Below are 19,273 nucleotides of genomic sequence, written 5' to 3'. Positions count from 1 at the left end.
CCATCAAAAAACAAACAAAAAAAAGAACCAGAAAAAAACAAGTGTTGGTAAGGATGTGGAGACTTTGGAACCCTTGTACACTATTGATAGGATGGTAGAATAAGGCAGCTGCTATGGAAAACAGTATGGGGGTTGTTCAAAAAATTAATCAATTTATAATTTACCATATTATCCAGCATTTCCACTTGCAGAATTGACAGCACGGATTAAAAGAAATATTTGTATACCCATGTACATAGCAGTGTTCTTCATAATAGCCAAAAGGTGGAAGCAACCCAACTGTCCACTCACAGAAGAATAAACAAAATGTGGTACTGTATATACTGCATGGAATATTATTTAGCCCTTAAAAAGGACATCCTGGACTTCCCTGGTGGCACAGTGGTTAAGAATCTGCCTGCCAATGCAGAGGACACAGGTTTGATCCCTGGTCTGGGAAGATTCCATGTGCCGCAGCTCAACTAAGCCCGTGCCCCACAACTACTGAGCCCGTGCACTACAACTACTGAAGCCCGCGCACCCTAGAGCCCACGCACCACAACTGAGCACATGCGCTGCAACTATTGAAGCCTGCGCGCCTAGAGCCCATGCTCCGCAACAAGAGAAGCCACCACAATGAGAAGCCCGCACACTGCAACAAGAGTAGCCCCTGCTCACCACAACTAGAGAAAGCCCGTGTGCAGTAATGAATACCCAATGCAGCCAAAAAAAAGAAAAAAGAAAAAAAAGGGACATCCTGACATATGCTACAGTTTAGATGAACCTTGAAAGCATTATGCTAAGTGAAATAAGCCAGTCACAAAAAGGACAAACACTGTATGATTCCACTTACGTGAGGGACCTAGAGTAAGTGGTTGCCACAGGCTAGAGAGGAGGGAATAATCAGAATTATTGTTTAATAGGTACAGAGTTGTAGTTTTTCAAGAAGAAAAAAAGTTCTGTGGATGGATGCACTTAATGCCACTGAACTGTAGGCTTTAAAATGGCTAAGATGGTAAATTTTATGTTACCTGTAATTTACCACAATTAAAAATAGAGAGAGGGCTCCCCTGGTGGCACAGTGGTTAAGAATCCACCTGCCAATGCAGGGGAAGCAGGTTCAAGACCTGATCCGGGAAGATCCCACATGCTGAGGAGAGACTGGGCCCAGGCGCAACAACTACTGAGCCTGTGCTCTAGAGCCCATGAGCCACAACTACTAAGCCCACGCGCCTAGAGCCCATGCTCCACAGCAAGAGAAGCCACTGCAATGAGAAGCCTGCACACTGTAACGAAGATCCAGTGCAGCCAAAAATAAAGTAAAAAAAAATAAATAAATTTATTTTAAAAAAAGAGAGAGAGAGAGAGAAAGAAATATGTCCCTTCTACCTTCTTTACCAACCAGAGCTTAACTTGAGCTTACCACAAAAAGTTAATAGAAAACATCTGCCAAGTTTTTTTTTTTTAATTAACCAGAAAGGAGATTAAGTAGCCCCCAGATACAAGTGAAATTAGATTTCTCTCAGTATTGTTATACTGATTACCTTGTGCTGGGCCTGGGTTGCAGGGGCTGAGTAAACACAGGAGACCACACAAGCCTATTTCTACTGATTTCCTAGGCTATGCAGCAGGCCCCAAATAAATTACTCTAATAATCTTCAAATACTAATAATCACTAAGAGAAGAGACAATCATCCACTAAAAGCAAAAAACAAGTAAGATAAAGTTCCAAGGATTCAAAATTCAAACTACCTCTTCCATGGTTTCCTCAATCTGAGCAGAAACCGGTTCAGGAGATCTGAGACCAACAGGTACAAACACTGGAGCTTTGTTAACTTCTTCTGGAGCAAGATGATAGCTTTCTTCTTCATAGTCAGACTCAAAGTCTTCCACATCATCTTCGTCTTCTTCCTGGGAAGCTCGAAGAGTCACCAGCACAGGCTTAGAAGCTCTAGGTTCCTTCTTAGAGGTCTTACTCCGAATTCGTTTTGATCCACGCCCTTTGGAGACGTTTGGTTTAATCTTTCGACGCATTCTCCTTTCACTACGATCTATCTTACATTCAGAGGCAGAAGAGAGAGCTGTTCGTCGATCCACAGCAATTTTAGAATAATTTGATTCTTTTAACAGTTGTGGAGAGCTGGAGGTTTAATCAAAATAGCAACATAGTCATTACATGCACAAGGATAATTTTAATGAACACTGAACTTATAAAGTGAAATCTTAATTCAAGCCATTAATATAAAATGCCCACCACCCATTCTATCAAACACTAATGCTATGACAAGAATGAACGGAATTTATTGTTAGGATTTAGTTTCTCATTCAAAGTTAAATATTAGTTATCTACCTACAAATTTTTCACAGTTAAGTTTTAAATTCTGAGCCATTTTTTCCCCCTTGCTATTTAAGTGGTGATGAAATACAACACTGGAAATTATTAGAAGAAAATGGGATCAAGAACACTGGACCAATAAATACAGAATATGAGACCAAAAAGTGATACGGTTTATCCTATTGGGTAAACAGATTAGGTCAAAAGAAAAAAGGAGAATGAGGAAATCCAACAGAACAACATTTTTTAGAACTTAGGGTCCCTTCCACTTTCCTTGAAAACTGTGGAAGAAAGGTACCCTTCACTTGTGTTTGTGACTCCAATTTGAATCAGCACCCTAGTTATTTAGGTAATATGTACTACTCTTTCATCAGGCTTCTGCTCATGTCTAATATACTCAACACCCAGAAATTTTAAATGTAGGAAAGAAAAATCTTTCTGAGACAATCATAAAAAAAGGAAATTTTAGTAAATAAAAATCAAAAGTGGGAAAGAAACAGACCTGCCAATTAAAAACAACCAATACTTTTGTTAACAAACCATCTTTTTACTCTATCAATAAGTTAGAGTAGGACATCCATTAAGAATAAGTTACTTGTATTTACTATTCTGAAAGTACTTGTTAAATAAAAGTTTACCTTGCTGGTTTACTGACATACTGCTCTTCGACAACTGAACACATAGAATTATCGCCTATGGTTTTCTCTCCAACACTTCCTGATGGTCCAACTTCTGAATGAGCATCTTTTTTTGCCAAAGCAATCTCCTTGGAACCTACAGAACTTTTTCTTGCTGAAATCTCTAGAGATGTCAGAAACTCAGCTTTTCCCTTAAATTTAAGAAGAAACAATTAATATTACCAAGGAAACAATCTGTATGGTAATTTGGTTTGGTAGTTTGGCCTAAAGCGCTAAGCTTACACACATATACACAAGTGACTGGTTTCTAAACTTTCATAATATTGGAAAGTCAATCAATTTTCATGAAAATAGTTATAGTACAAAAGGCAAAACTATTTTTTTTTTTTTTTTTTTTTTTTTTGTGGTACGCGGGCCTCTCACTGTTGTGGCCTCTCCCTTTGCAGAGCGCAGGCTCCGGACGCGCAGGCTCACCGGCCATGGGTCACGGGCCCAGCCGCTCCGTGGTATGTGGGATCTTCCCAGAACAGGGCACGAACCCGTGTCCCCTGCATCGGCAGGCGGATTCTCAACCACTGCGCCACCAGGGAAGCCCGCAAAACTATTTTTTTAATGTTCTCCTTCATGATATTGACATAATAGAGCCCACTAATAAATTATTTTTTTCAAACTTACTTTTTGAAGAAGCTGGGTGTCAGAATCTCCATGCTGCAGCAAATTATCTTCTGGCTTCCTTGCCTTACTCTGATCTGCTCTGTCTTTTTCTATGCCTGAGTCCTCTTTCTTACCTTGTGCTCTTCCCAAATTTGGCTTAGCCTTTTGGAATTGCATTCTTATCATTTGTGGTGGACTAGGAACATATGTTTTATGTTCATGTCTAGAATGAAATACAAATCATGTTGAAGAACGAAAATCAGAATTCCTGTCGATGTATCTGCTGTTAAACAATTTTTGGGCACAAACCAATTCTATGTTCGAAGGACTATATATAAATAGGCTATAAAACTAAACATATAAAATGAAACCACACATGCTGATATGAAAGAAAGAACATAGAAGCTTTTATAACTTCCATTTTCTATATATAACCTGGGGAATACTTTCACAATAATATTTAATCTTTTTTTAACTTTCATTCATTGATTCTGGTGTGTCGTTGTATGCTACTTTAAGTAATTTTCAGAGAAATAACTAAATACAAAACAAAAATGCCAGTAGGTGAAGATGGACTTCATAATGACACTTTAAACAAATGCTTCAACTGGGCTCTGAAGCATGAAAAAATATACAATGGTCACAACAACCCTGGTCCTTCTGGTTCAAGAGCAGGCTTGAAAGCTAGAGTCTGTTCTCCTACCACATGCCTGTCACTTCATAGAAAAGGGTTTATTGACAGCCAGTGTCATAAGGATCTCAATATAACCCATTTGTATCTGCCAAATCAGAGAAAGACAAGGTTTTAACATTCAATACAGTAGCCATAGCTCTCAAGGCAACACAAACAGCTGCCTTAAGGTTTCCTGGAAAATATTTAATAACTGGCAAGGATCTGAATTAGCAAGTTTAAAACTAATATAAATCTGGATACTTATAAAGAAAAACTGGGTCTGTAAGTATCGATCATAAGTTCTCTGAAAGATCTGTATTAAAGACTAATCTTAAGTCATATTTGTAATAAATTACCTACAAGAGAAAGTAGTTAGTTATATTTCCAAATGTTCCAATCCTGCTAAGTTCTTCCAGCAGTGAATACCAAGGAAGTTCACAGGAAGTTCTAACAAAGTAATGATGCTGGTTAATACATTCCAGTGTAGGCTAATGTATTTGGGAAAACATGTTATATTTAACTTAAGTATAAGCTACTTACAATCAAGTGTGATTCTACAAAGGTACTTAAGAATAATATATATATATATATATATATATATATATATAAGCTCAATGTGCTACTGGGGTTGAAAGGGGGTAAGAAACTGCAAGCTTGAATAAACTTCATAAACAGAAAAGATTTTAAAAAGAGGGGTGGGGGCTTCCCTGGTGGCGCAATGGTTGAGAGTCCGCCTGCCGATGCAGGGGACACGGGTTCGTATCCCGGTCCGGGAAGATCCCACATGCCGTGGAGCGACTGGGCCCGTGAGCCATGGCTGCTGAGCCTGCGCGTCTGGAGCCTGTGCTCCGCAATGGGAGAGGCCACAACAGTGAGAGGCCCGCATACCGCAAAAAAATAAAAAATAAAAAGAGGGGTGGGTGGGTGATGGGTTTCTATACAGGAAATTTGAAAGTTAGATCTTGCTCATTAAAAATGCAAAGGCTGAGCACAAAATCTCTTGAAACATGTAAAGTTTCTTTCAGGAAGCTCTGCCTATAAACTATAGGAATTTGCTAGTCTTAAAGTCATAAATCCTGAAAACTTAAGTTTAAAAACTAAACTGCCAATGTTACTTTGAGCAAGCCATTTAAATCCTCTAGATCCATACAGTCAATTATAAATGAAGGCATTAGGAAAGGCTGACCTCAAAGGTCACTGGTCTTTAAAGGCTCATTTAGAGTAAAACTCAAAATCCTTACAATGGTCCTACGCAATCTGTGCTTCTCCCCACTCAGCCTTTACCTTTCATATATCTACTACTCTTCCTCTCTTCCCCTGTTTCACACTGGCCCCCTTTGCTGTTCAGCAGATTTAAACTATTCTAGTTTCATAATTACTTTTTTCTTTCATAAAACTTACTAAATGTGAAATTACATAAAATCGATTATTCAAATATCCAAACTTTATCATTGAAAAGTTTTATGCTTTTCTGATTAAAAGCAAACTCACCTCGTCTTTTCATCTGAAACATTTATTTTGTTAACATGAAGGTTTTCTAAAAGAACGTGACTCTGGTTTTCATCCATTCTGCCTTCTGAAACTTTGGAGGATACAACTTCAATTTCCATTGCAATTTGAGAATTTGGCTGAAATGCAAACCTATATTAGTTTTGTTGTTTTTTTTAACAATAGAACATACCTCCTAAAATATTTTAATCATTAAGAAAGGTATTTAGGGACTTGCCTGGTGGCACAGTAGTTAAGAATCCGCCTGCCAATGCAGGAGACACGGGTTCAATCTCTGGTCCAGGAAGATCCCACATGCCGCGGAGCAACTAAACCCATGTGCCACAACTACTGAGCCTGCGCTCTACAGCCTGCGAGCCACAACTACTGAGCCCGCGAGCCACAACTAGTGAAGCCCATGCGCCTAGAGCCCATGCTCCACAACAAGAGAAGCCACCGCAATGAGAAGCCCGTGCACAACAACAAAGAGTAGCCCCTGCTCGCCGCATCTAAAGAAAGTCTGCGCTCAACAACAAAGACCCAACGCAGCGATAAATAAATAAATAATAATAATAAAGAAAGGTATTTAGTTTTTTAAAATGAAGTCTCAAACTTGAGTATGCAATATTCATGTTTTGCTGCCCAAAACAAAATTGCCTATTCACAGAAAAAGTTTCAAAGATTACTGCAGTAATATGTTCACATAATGCTTTAAAAACTACAATAACCATCTGTTGTGACCCTCCCTCCCAAAAAGTTCAATGTGTTTTGTTTTAATTTGGGGGGGGTTCAAATAAGGATTACAATCACTTTATTTTAAATGTAGATTTTCCCTTGGTAGAGAAAAGGACAAAAAATAAGATCTGTTGAAATGGGCATTAAACTACTTAGATTTGTTTCTAATATCAAAAGATCCATCAATAAGAGATTGGTTAAACTGTCATTCCAAATAGAAGAATGTTACACAGCAGTTAAAAATGATGTATCTCCATATTTCATGACATGGAAAGTGACTTAATATAATAAGTGAAAAACAGTAAATCACAAAATAACATGATTACAATGATTTTACTATTTAAATTTGCATGAGTATGCACACATGCATGCATGGAGATATATCCGGTAAGATACATCAAAAGGTTTTCAGTGGTTACCTCAGAGTGGTGAGACTAGGGGTAATTATTATATTATTTTGTATTGATTGAACATTTTCACAATGAATAGGTTCATTAGTTAGGAGAAAAAAAATCTATTTTCATTAAAAAAAAAAAAAAATCCACAATGGTAAATCTGAAACAAAACTAGAAACGTTATGTATGAAGTAGAGTAAGTATCAGATGCCTATATTCTAAGCCAAGTCTGAGCTACCATTTGATATTTTAATATGCATTAAAAGGCTTGATTTAATTACATAGCAATAACTCACCACAGTCAGGAATTTTTTAGTTTCATCTTTTTGTAGTGTCCTTTCTTCCTTAATTGTTTCTTTGGCTTCACTTTTTTCTATTACTTGCCTCTGTCCAACCTTTCTTAAGTTTGGACTGGGTCTCTGAAGTCGGCCCCTTACTGGTGGAGCAGTTTGGATAACGCTTTCCTTCATTTCTTGTTCACAAGTGTTTATATGATAAGTCCTAGAAAAGGGGACAGGAGAAAAGAGAGAAAGCTTGATTGTAAAAAGATGAAAACTACTATAAAAATATAAAATTTGAATCTAATAAACACTGTAAAAATATTTTGTACATTAAAGGAAAATTAAATTACTTTCTGATTATACCTCATTTTATTAAAAAATAGTTATTTCAATTCTCAAAAGGTACTGAACTTATATGAGGTACCTAAAATATTCAAATTCATAGTAATAGAAAGCACAATGGTGGCTGCCAGGGACTGGAGGTAGGGGGAATGGAAAGTTATTGTTTAATGGGTACAGAGTTTCAGTTTGGGAAGAAAAATGTTCTGGAGATGAATGGTGGTAATGGTGTACAACGATGTGAATGTACTTAATGCCATCGGACTGTACACTTAAAAATGGTTAAAATTTTTAAAAAAAGGTTAAAATAGTAAATTTTATGTTATATGTATCTTACTACAATTTTTTAAAAGGTAATGAATACATACCTTATATACATATATTTTTAAATGCATTGCTTTGTATAAGATTTTAAGCAGCTAACAGTGAATATAAGCAGGCAAGTGTTAAAAGGGGTTGAACTTGGGGCTTCCCTGGTGGCGCAGTGGTTGAGAATCTGCCTGCCGATGCAGGGGACACGGGTTCGTGCCCCGGTCCGGGAAGATCCCACATGCCGCGGAGCGGCTGGACCTGTGAGCCATGGCCGCTGAGCCTGCGCGTCCGGAGCCTGTGCTCCGCAATGGGAGAGGCCACAACAGAGAGAGGCCCGCGTAGCACACACAAAAAAAAAGGTGTTGAACTCAACCTGATTCTGTATTTTAGGCCATATGAATAAAAATAAACCAAGTATTCTTGATACTCACTTTCAAAATACATTAACACATTTCTTAAAAGAAAAATGAAGAACTATTTGAAATAATTCTCCTATTTTAGATTTTAATAAAACTATCACTGTTTACCCCATAGAGACAACTAATTCCTTTTCCTGGGCTTGTGTAGACTGAGTCTCCTCTATAGGTTCACAAGAACTCGAAGGGGAAAGGTTCTTTTCAGTCTGTACATATGGTAATATCACAGCCTCCTCTTGACTGTGATCTGATTTGTCTTTTTCTGTTGATGTCATTAGCGAAGCCACATCCTAGAAGGTAGATTAAAAAAAAAAAAAATGTCATCGAGGGTTGGTAAAAGTATAGGGAAATAGAAACTTTAATAAACTGTTAGAAAAATAAACTGATACAGTCTTTGTAGACAACAGGGCAATATCTATCAAAAATTTTAATTTCCAGCAATTCTACTTCTAGAAATATATCTTATAAAAACACTCAAATAACTATCTAGAAAATTATACACAAGGATATTTATTACAGCAATATAATAGCCCCCCCAAAAAAGGAAAGAAAAAGAAAAGGAAAAACAAAAAATTGGAAACAAATCAGTAGGGAACTGAATAAATTATAATTTCTTTACAATGAAACAGTACAGAGTCATTTAAAAGAAGTTTAATTTCTATATACTGATCCAAAAAGATGTTCACAGACTTCCCTGGTGGCGCAGTGGTTAAGAATCCACCTGCCAACGCAGGGGACACAGGTTTGAGCCCTAGTCCGGGAAGATCCCACATGCTGCAGAGCAACTAAGCCCATGTGCCACAACTACTGAGCCCACAACTACTGAAGCCCATGCGCCTAGAGCCCATGCTCTGCAACAGGAGAAGCCACTGCAATAAGCCCCTGCACCACCACAAAGAGTAGCTACCACTTGCTACTACTAGAGAAAGCCCATGTGCATCAACCAACACCCAGCACAGCCATAAATAATTTTTTTAAAAAAAGATGTTCACAATACTGTGTTAAGTGAAAAAAAAATCAGAAGGCAGGATATGATGCCATTTTTGTAAAACAATGAAAATAAATACCCACACATTTTATTATTTATATAAATAAGTATCTATACAGAAAAGTTTAGGGAGACATTTAAAATTTCTAACTTGAGAGGGAGAGATGGACTAACTTGGGAGGGAAAGATGGAACATTATAAAGGACTCTAACTTTTTAGATGATATATCTTTCCCAATTTGCAATTTTTATAATCATTTAAAATAATCAATAAAAAGTGATTTTTGGGTACTTCCCTGGTGGTCCAGTGGTTAAGACTCTGCGCTTAGGCTGTCCCTGTGGGTACAGTAGTTAAGAATCCGCCTGCCAATGCAGGGGACACAGGTTCAATCCCTGGTCCAGGAAATGGTCCCACATGCTGCAGAGCAACTAAGCCCATGCACCACAACTACTGAGCCCGCATGCCACAACTACTGAAGCCCATGCACCACAACAAAGAGTAGCCCCTGCTCACCGCAACTAGAGAAAGCCCACATGCAGCAACGAAGACCCAATGCAGCCAAAAAAATAAATAAAATTAAAACAAAAAAAAAGACTCTGTGCTTCTACCATAGGGGGCACAGGTTCAATTCCTGGTCAGGGAACTAAGATCCCACATGCCACATGGCATAGCCAAAAAATAAATAAATTAAATTAAATTAATAAATGAAAGTGGTGGGTTTTTTGTTTTTGGGTTTTTTTGGCCATGCCCCACAGCTTGTGGGATTTTAGTTCCCCGACCAAGGATTGAACCTCGGCCCTCGGCAGTGAAAGTGCAGAGTCCTAACCACTGGACCACCAGGGAATTCCCATGATTTAACCTTTTTAAACATAAGATTAGGAGGAAAAAGTACAAATGTTCAAGCACAGTAAGAACTGAGCTAAGATGTAAAAGAAGAATTTTAATTCAAAAAAGTACTTCACATGTTTAAATGCTGGAGTGTTAACGTTTCATTTCAAGGTTTTTGATGCTGTATCACACATCTTAATCTCTTATAGACCAAGTTAATCAAGTAAATAAAATAATTTCCTTTTAACTCATATCAAGCTTTTAACTTTTTATTTCACCTTCACAACAGAGTGAAATAAAGATGGACTCTCATTCTCATTTTTGCTGTGAAGAAACTAGTTGCATCATTTGGCTATGGTCACATAATGAATAAAGGTCAGAACTTGAACTAGAGCCTGGGCCTCTTAAAATCCTTCCCATGACACATTTGCCCACCATCAGAGATTCAAGATTCTTACACAAACCACATGGAACAATGAGGTACATTAAGTACAGCACCAATATCACACACAGCAAAAATTACATAAGGAAATATTCACAAATTTTAAATTCCAAGTGTTTTACTTTAGGAATTATAATAACTAAAACAGAAAACCTCCATCTTAAATAACACTCACACGTTGAGAAGGGGGAGTTCTCGTTTGTTCCCCATTCTGCTGTATCACAACAGTCCCTTTTTTATCAGCTTCCACTTTCTTCCCAGGTCCATGTTTTTCTGCTTCTATAGTCTCTCTTTTTGAAGCTGCTCTTGCTAAGTTTGGTTTTGGTCTTTTGAATCTACTTCTCACAAAAGGTGCTGGTTTCACTTCAAATGGCTTCTGTTCTTGAGGAAGAGATTTGCTTTTGGAACAAGAATCATCAAAGCTTTAGGATGAAATGAAGGGGCAGTGAGAGTGGAGTCTTAGCACAACCTTAAGGACTGGCAGTGAATATTTAATTCTAATTCTTAACAGGAAAACAAATCGTACTATTTGGTAGATCCTGAAAAACATGAGTGGTACAATCCAGGTATAAGCCTAGGAATTATATCATCTTCGCCCAAAGAAAATACAGGTTTGTCACGCCTGTACTGACTTAAAAGTATGTGTTGTACACAATTTTGTATGTTAGTAATTCTCACAATTTACTATCAGAAGGACCTCAAATCTCTCCCAGTCTTCCCCAAACCAGCTTAAAATTTTCAACACTATGCTATAGATGATATGTCTTAAAACCTTATTTAGTTTAACATAATCTGCAAATATAACTTTATATGCTTTCTCTTTACAAGCACACAGACCTATATACTTGTACCTTAAATTAATATCTGAAAACTGCTCTGGAACATCTGGAGATCGCATCCTCTGGTCTTCTATTTTATCAAGTTCCGAAGTCTGTGAAGAAATGTTCAAATTACTCAACTGACTTGATATTTCCTTTTCAGAATTTCTTTTTTCTTCTACAGATATATGCACCACGGATTGTACTTCACTGCTAATGTCCTGGAAATAAATCAGCACATATAAAATATTCCTTAAGCATGTCATACATTTCAAACAAAAGCCTATATTCTTTACACTGTTTTTAAAAATGCAGAAGTTTGGGGGGTTTTAATTTTTAAGTAAAATAAAATTTAATTTACAAATGCTAAAACACAGAATTTGGAAAACTCTTCTTTCTATATTGCATATTATTATACGTTTTTTTCCAAACTACAAATGCCATTACCTATCCAAAAAAAAGTTAGAAAACTGGAAAATGTTAGAATAGCTTCAACTTCAATTAACTGGAAACTTTTAATAAGATGAACTTTTAAAAGTGGAGTGAAGTGGGGTGGGACAGGAAATAAAGAGAAAAACTGATAAAGATATGGTTAAAAGAAATAATTCCAGTGTATGTTCATACTAGAATTAGCACAAATTCAGTCCAATCTCTTATATTTCTTTTATCTAAGAGTAACTTTAAACTGACATTAAGAACAGTAACTTTTCCACAATTATAAAATTTTTTCAATTATTAAAAAAAAAAAGAATATATAATTTCTTTAAGGTCCTGAAACACAGAATTTAGGACTGGGAAAGACATTATGCTTTTAGAGACTTTAAATGTTGTTGGACTTAAGGGCAATAATCCTGAAATTATTTTGACATTTTTTTCTCTGAAAAAGTATTCAAAACAATATTTTTAAAGGACAGAAAAATACATACTTTAATATTTAGTGAAGGCACAGCACTGCAGTCACCACTACCCCTCTGCAATGAATCTGTCTCAGTTTGTCTTGAGGTCCCAGTCTCCTCTGGTTCATTTTCCCTTAGAGAAATGTCTATTTTTCCAGTTTTTTCCAAATCTGCCACCTTTTCCTCAGAAGCACTGATCTCTTCTGATCGGCTTTTCCTCAAGGAAATTTCTCTCCCAGTTTCTTTCAAATCTGCCTCTGTTTCCTCAATAGCAGTCATCTTTTCTGATAACTTTTCCATCAGGGAAATGTCTCTTTTTCCAGCTTCTTCCAAATCAATCTCCCTTTCCCCTGTGGCACTGATCCCGACTAGTACCTTTTCCCTTGGGGAAATTTCTATTCCAATTTTGTTCAAATCTGTCTCCATTTCATCATCTATAGCTTTGAGCTCTGAGGCCTTTTCTTGCGTAGGTATTTCTCCTCTTTCAGTTTCTTCTAAATCTGTCTCTACTTCCTCAGCTGCATCAATCATCTCCGATATCTTCTCCCTCAGGGAAATCTCTCTTCCAGTTTCTTTCAAATCTGTCTTCACTTCACCAATAGTATCGGCCTCCTCTGGGGCATTTTCCTGTAGGGATATTTCTCTTCTTTCAGCCTCTTCCAAATCTGTCTCTCTTTCCTCAGTGGCATCAGTCACCTTTGTTATCTTCTCCCTTGGGAAAATCTCTCTTCCAGTCTCTCTCAAATCTGTCTGCATTTCCACAGTGACATCAATCATTTCTGGTATTTTCTCCCTGGGAGAGATATCTTTTCTCTCAGTTTCTTTTAAATCTGACTCCATTTCCTTAGCAGTATTAGTCTCCACAAGTACTTTTTCCCTTGGTGAGGTTTCCAATCTTGTAGTTTCTCTCAAAGCTGCTGTCATCTCCTCAGAGGCAAGAACCTCCTTTGGTACCTCTTCTTCCTTTGAGAAAATTTCTCTTCTTCCAGTTCTTCTTCCTATATTTGGCTTTGGTTTCTGAAATCGAGTCTTTAGAATCTGAACTTGTTTATTTGCTTTATTATCCTCTTGAATACTATTTTAAAAAAAAGACACACAATCAAATTGTAAACTAGACTGCCAACTGTAGAGATATGGTTGAGAAATCACTACTGAAATCACTACTGAAAAACTCTCAAATTAAAAAAAAAAAAAAATTAACAAAGCACCAGGAATCTCTGGGCAAAATTAAAAAATTAAAGTAGAGAAAAAAATTCCATCCTTGGAAATTACAGTAAATTTTTTCAAAAATTAAATATGTTTATTATATGGAGACATATATACAGAGAAATCTATCAATAAGGTCAATTAGAGTAGCAGCTAATCAGGCCTAAATAATCTCTAATTGTCATCCACATCAACCTTGGCAAATACTGGCTGAGAAAGTCCTCTTCATTGCAGCTAGACCAATTTGTGGATGCTATTCCTACCTTTTCGCTCCTACTCTCCTTTATCCAGACATATGTCTTGCTATAAGAGTTAAAGAACTCATTTATATGGCCAGGACTAACCAGGATCTCAAATAGCTGGGTGGAGGTATAATTTGAATAAGGTACAGTCTTATGACTAAAAACTAGGCCTGCCCCTCCTCACTTTTTAAAAACAATTAAAAATGAGATTCCCTGTACACTTCTCTAAAAGCTTGTGATTTCATAATACATTGTGGGAATGAAAGAAAAGAGTAAATAAACAACAACATTTTGCAGTCCGTTGAATGCCACTGGGCACACAACAATCACTATCTAGTATAAGCACCTTGTTCTTCAAAAAAGCAGCAGCAGGCTCTGCTTTGTGCTTTATCATAATAATAGAGAGTAAAACCAATAAAAATATACAAATGAATGAAAGAGCACTTAGTGACTGGTTAAGATTTTGACCTCTGAGGCCCTTTTCTTGTGTAGATATTTCTCTTCTTTCAGTTTCTTACATAGCATCTTGAACAGTTCAAAGTGTTTGAGACTAGGGAGGAGGGAAACTGCCTACTGGATATAAACAGGCATATGATTTGATAAAACACAGAATCTTAGAATTGTTTTAATGAATACTGGAGATTCAAAGGCCAGAAAGGTCACTGCCTTTGGAGAGGAAAGTTGTTGATATCAGACTGGATATTAGTTACGAACAATCCAGCAGGGTTCTAAAACCCAAAGGCCACTCAGGGAAAACTTGGTTTTCTACTAAGCCATGTGAAAATGGAGTCTGGCTTAAACTAAAAAAATACAAACAAAATATCCAAATTGTCAGATATCTGTAATTAATATTTGTATCAGAGATATGCAACAAGTAATGCAGTTGTACAGGCTTCTACCCAGAGTTTGTGTGACAGAGAAGTAAAATAGGTTGGGGGTGTAGGGAGCGGGTACAAAGGAATAGAGAAAGAAGAGAGGAATAAAGGAATTTTTCTGTCTTCTAATAAAGATCTTTTGAGTAGTTCAGGAAACCTAGCTTTCACTCTCAGGTTAGGTAGTATTTAAACAGGCTCATACAGCTGTAATAAAGTATACAATAGGCCAGACTTTAAATGTAAAGATTGGTAAAATATAAATAATTGTTGAAACTAGATAGTAGGTACATGGGAGTCTGTTATTCAGTTCTCAGTACTTTTGTGCACTGAATATTCCCAAAGGGAAAAAAGTTTTTAAAGCACACTAATAATTCCATAGATCTGGTTTAATATCCTGCAGAGGGGAAACAACAAATTCAGAGAGTTTTGGCTATGGGAAGTATAAGTTTTACTTAAAATTTACATAAACCTTAAATAAAGGTAATATGTGATCAATCTAATCCCAAAGAAACAAATTTTAAGAAAGTAAGTAGCATTTTCACATCTGGATATAAACATGTAATTTACTATGCATGTGAAGTGATAATACTATCCATGTTAACTCAAGGTCTAATTTGCCATGGATAAATCAATTCATTAAAATACCAATAAGTGAGAAATCAACACGAAGACAACGACATAAACTGCCTTGAAAGGTGAATTTACACTTGTAAATATTATGTAACTTGATATACAGACAACAAATCAGTCTGATTTGCTATTTTTAATAAATGATTAAGAATTTCTAAAACTTTACACATAATTCAACTATTATATCACTAATAAGATGATGCTTACCTTAGACATTCGTTAAGAACCTTGGGCTCATCTGACTGCACATTTTGAAAAGAAGTATCTTTTTTTTCAGATTGTGATGTGATGTCTTCACAATCAAAATTTTTACAAGCCTGATCTTCTATTTGTTCAGGAGTCTTAATAACAAACACATTTAAAAAAAAGTTTTAGGTCTCACAATGTAACATACATTTATAAAAGACTTCATTGAGAATTATGTATGACTTGAGTACAAGGAAAATGGTAAACATTTCAAAATTATAAAATGATATTCAAGGGGCACTCTTTTTTTTGACAGGGGTGTGGGGTGGTGCCACGCTGTGCAGCCTGCGAAATCTTACCTGGGCCCCCTGCAGTGGAAGCACGGAGTCCTAACCACTGGACCACCAGGGAATTCCCTAAGGGGCACTTTTTAATGTTTGTTCTTTAGATATAGGAAATTTCACAAGCCACACCTTTTACCTCATCTCAAAGCCCCCATTCTTTTCCTCCTACACAGAAAGCAAGTAACTGCTTCAGTCTGATCTGTTAAAATTATCCCTTGGGGTCTATCTTTCTAAATCTTTTTGATTACTACAATCACATTATAGACCCTGGGAATCATAACAGAAGAAATTCAAATCTCAAATCATGCCAACTCTTACTCTTATCACAAAGACCAGTTACTATGTAAATAATCTAAAATATCATCTTCGTTGTTGGAATATTTTAGTAGGGAGCTTTTAACATTTTATTTTGTTTAAGTCAGTATTAAAATTCATATACCTAGCTATATTTTCAGAAGGGAAGTATAATTCAAACACCTGCTGAGTGATGGGGGAAGGCAAGTCCAAACATGAGTAAGGTGAAAGCGGATGATTCATCATATAAATGCTTAAAATCCACAGAGCTGAGAGCTAAGTGCCTTCACAATTAGCAAAGCTGCTGGCTATGAGATTTGGGCATTAAATATAAAGAACAATATACATAATTGTATACAGTATTGCTGTTTAAAAAGGGGGATGAAAGGAGGCTTATGTATTTGTTTAACAAAAAACTGGAGGGCATCAGAGTACTTACATCTCTATCGATACAGGACTCATTTTCATTCTTTTCTACACTGTCCCCAATTTTTTCCTGTGATGTAACAGTTTCTTTTCTTTCAGCAGCTTTACCTACATTTGGCTTTGGCCTTTGCAATAAGCCCCTCATTAGGCGTGCAGGTCTGAAAGCCTTTAGTTGATCATCTTCCTGCAGACAAATTTTTTCACTCAAACTAGAGTAATTACAAAGGAATAAAATCAATGGTTATTCTGAAGTCACATAATTACTTGTATATCACATACATGCTTGTTTTCAGTATTCTCTTCTCCCAGGTATAAATAAGTAAACCATTTGGAATACAAAATAATTCACAAGTGTCCTTAAGAACACCCTCAAAGATACACACACCTCTATACCTTAATCCTCTAGAACAGACATAGTCCTAAAAGCATGACTATAAAAAATTTTTAAATCATTTTAAAATCAAATTGTCACCACAAAATTGGAAAAATCTATACCTGACAAGCATGGAATACTATTCCCCACTCAGGACACCATTGTGTACATACACCTCTAGGGCACTGGACACAGATTATGGAATAAACATATAGTCCAGAATCCACTGGTTCAGATTTATATTGGAGCAAGGCCTATTCTGGATCTCTACTCCAAGTTTAAGATTCCCCACCGCCCTTTTTTCTGGTTGCACTGCACAGCATGTGAGATCTTAGTTCCCCAACCAGGGATCAAACCTGTGCCCCCGGCACAACATGGAGCACTAACCACTGGACCACTAGGGAATTCCCCTAAATATTCCCTTTGGAAACCCCTTGCTATAAATAAAATTATCCAGAAACATATACCTTAACCATTAATTTATCTAACGAGACTTTGTTAAAATCTCGTTAATAAGCTGAGGGAGAAATGTAATTGCTCACCAGTGGATCCATACTATAATTTATTTCTACAACACCAAGCATAAAGAGCATTAATAAAATGTTTCAACAACCCCTATAGTTAAAAATGGACTTAAGTACACTAGGTGAAAATAAAATGCAGACATTATTAAGTAGAAAATAAGTCATTACAATCATTCCTAAGAGTTACTATTTTTATTCTATTTCCTAAATACTTACTTAGATGCAGTGTCAGCTTCTGGGTTCTCTTTCTCTTTATTCTCCATTCCAGGAATACCAAGTGTATTCATTTTATCCTTTTCCATATGATTCTACGAATTTAATTTTTTATATTTAATCTACTTAACATAAAGTTCAAACTTTGTAATAAATAAATAAATGGAAATTAAAACAACAAAATTTCACTTTTTTGTACTTCTAATTATTAAAAGAGAGTTGTTAAAATCATAAAGGCAGATGAGAACCTTTTAAACATATAATCTCATACATCACTGATAGAAGCACAGATTGGTATATCCTTTCTGGAAAGCCTTTTGCCAACATGAATCAAGAATTTTAATAACGTTCATATTCTTTGACCCAGTAATATCATTTCTAAGACTACTCTAAAAAAATATCTAGACAAAGATTTAAGTACAAGGATGTTCACTGGAACATTATGCAAAACAACAAACACTGTAAACTGACAAAATATCCAATAATGAATAAACAGCTAAATAAATTCAGTTATACCCATTGATAGAATATTATGAAGTCACTAAAAACCATGTTTTCAAAAGATATTTAATGATATGGAAAAATATTTATGAAATGTTAAAATACCAGAGAAGGATACAAAAGTGAATTAATATTACTACTCAAGAATGTAAAAGAAAAGCTGGAAGGATATAGTCTAAAAGGTTAGTTGCATGTAGATAATAAAATTAACTTTTGTTTTAATTTTTTTTTTTTTTTTTTATGTGGTACACGAGCCTCTCACTGTTGTGGTCTCTGCCGTTGCGGAGCACAGGCTCCGGACGCACAGGCTCAGCGGCCATGGCTCACGGGCCCAGCCGCTCCGTGGAATGTGGGATCTTCCCGGACCAGGGCACGAACCCGTGTCCCCTACATCGGCAGGCAGATTCTCAACCACTGCGCCACCAGGGAAGCCTGAAACCCTGTTTTAATTTTTATATGAATCTATTTTCCCAATTTTCTAGAATTTAAAAAATCTCATAAGATTATAAAAATATAGTTATTAAGATAAAAAAGATTTCACATAAGAGGAAAAAAGACTAAAATTTTAAAAATGATTTTAGCAAAAATAAAACATTTTTAATAATATAATGCTGGCAAGGATATAAGGAAACAGGAACATTCATTTAATGCTTAAAGCAAGGTAAATCGTTTCTTTTTTTTTTTTGGTCACGGGGCTTGTGGGATCTTAGTTCCCTGACCAGGGATCGAATCTGGGCCCAGGCAGTAAAAGCGTCCTAACAACTGGACCTCCAGGGAATTCCCAAGATTCCTTTTTTTGACTGTCTGTTTGACAATGCCTAACAAGGGCCAAAAAATATTTACAATACTTTGGTGCATTAATCCCACCACCTCTGGAAATTTATTCTTTGCCTATTTACAAAATTGTTTGCTTTTATTTACAAGGGTTAAAAAAATGGAAACAACCTAAACATTAGAGAAATGGTTAGGTAAATTAATAATAATGTTAACCTGATGCAGCTATTAAAAAGATCAATTAACTCCAAAAAAGTGTAAATGGATAGTTTCAGAGAAAAATGTTTTAAATGTTATATATGGCTAAAAACTACAAAAATGTTTACTTCCATAAAAAGAGAAATAAAGTTTATGAAGGACATACAGGAATATTCTGTATATAGATAAGAGGGTTGTGGTTATAATTTTATTATAGCTGATTTTAAAAATATTTTGAATAAATATTTTATATAAGTAAACAAAAGACAT

The 19,273-nt window shown here is 36.1% G+C and overlaps 1 protein-coding gene across 3 annotated transcripts in view; it reads right to left on the bottom strand.

The window, feature by feature from the left end:
* The window catches only part of BDP1 (B double prime 1, subunit of RNA polymerase III transcription initiation factor IIIB), a 94,636-nt gene that overhangs the window by 34,878 nt on the left and 40,485 nt on the right, over nucleotides 1-19,273 (bottom strand). For 2 of the 3 annotated variants that reach the window (XM_059062539.2, XM_059062540.2), the window contains exons 14-25: nucleotides 17,534-17,625; nucleotides 16,434-16,629; nucleotides 15,378-15,511; nucleotides 12,248-13,292; nucleotides 11,355-11,542; nucleotides 10,679-10,901; nucleotides 8,357-8,535; nucleotides 7,194-7,398; nucleotides 5,771-5,907; nucleotides 3,628-3,829; nucleotides 2,953-3,143; nucleotides 1,732-2,119 (exon numbers count right to left, since the gene is read on the bottom strand). In XM_059062539.2, coding sequence (XP_058918522.1) covers nucleotides 1,732-2,119; nucleotides 2,953-3,143; nucleotides 3,628-3,829; nucleotides 5,771-5,907; nucleotides 7,194-7,398; nucleotides 8,357-8,535; nucleotides 10,679-10,901; nucleotides 11,355-11,542; nucleotides 12,248-13,292; nucleotides 15,378-15,511; nucleotides 16,434-16,629; nucleotides 17,534-17,625 — 3,180 coding nt within the window. The remainder of the gene's footprint in view (nucleotides 1-1,731; nucleotides 2,120-2,952; nucleotides 3,144-3,627; nucleotides 3,830-5,770; nucleotides 5,908-7,193; nucleotides 7,399-8,356; nucleotides 8,536-10,678; nucleotides 10,902-11,354; nucleotides 11,543-12,247; nucleotides 13,293-15,377; nucleotides 15,512-16,433; nucleotides 16,630-17,533; nucleotides 17,626-19,273) is intronic. The other variant, XM_067031109.1, reaches the window with a different exon arrangement.

The sequence above is a fragment of the Kogia breviceps genome, chromosome 4 (genome assembly GCF_026419965.1).
Source record: "Kogia breviceps isolate mKogBre1 chromosome 4, mKogBre1 haplotype 1, whole genome shotgun sequence".
NCBI classification, from domain to species: Eukaryota; Metazoa; Chordata; class Mammalia; order Artiodactyla; family Physeteridae; genus Kogia; species Kogia breviceps.
This window is presented reverse-complemented; position numbering and strand designations above follow the sequence as displayed.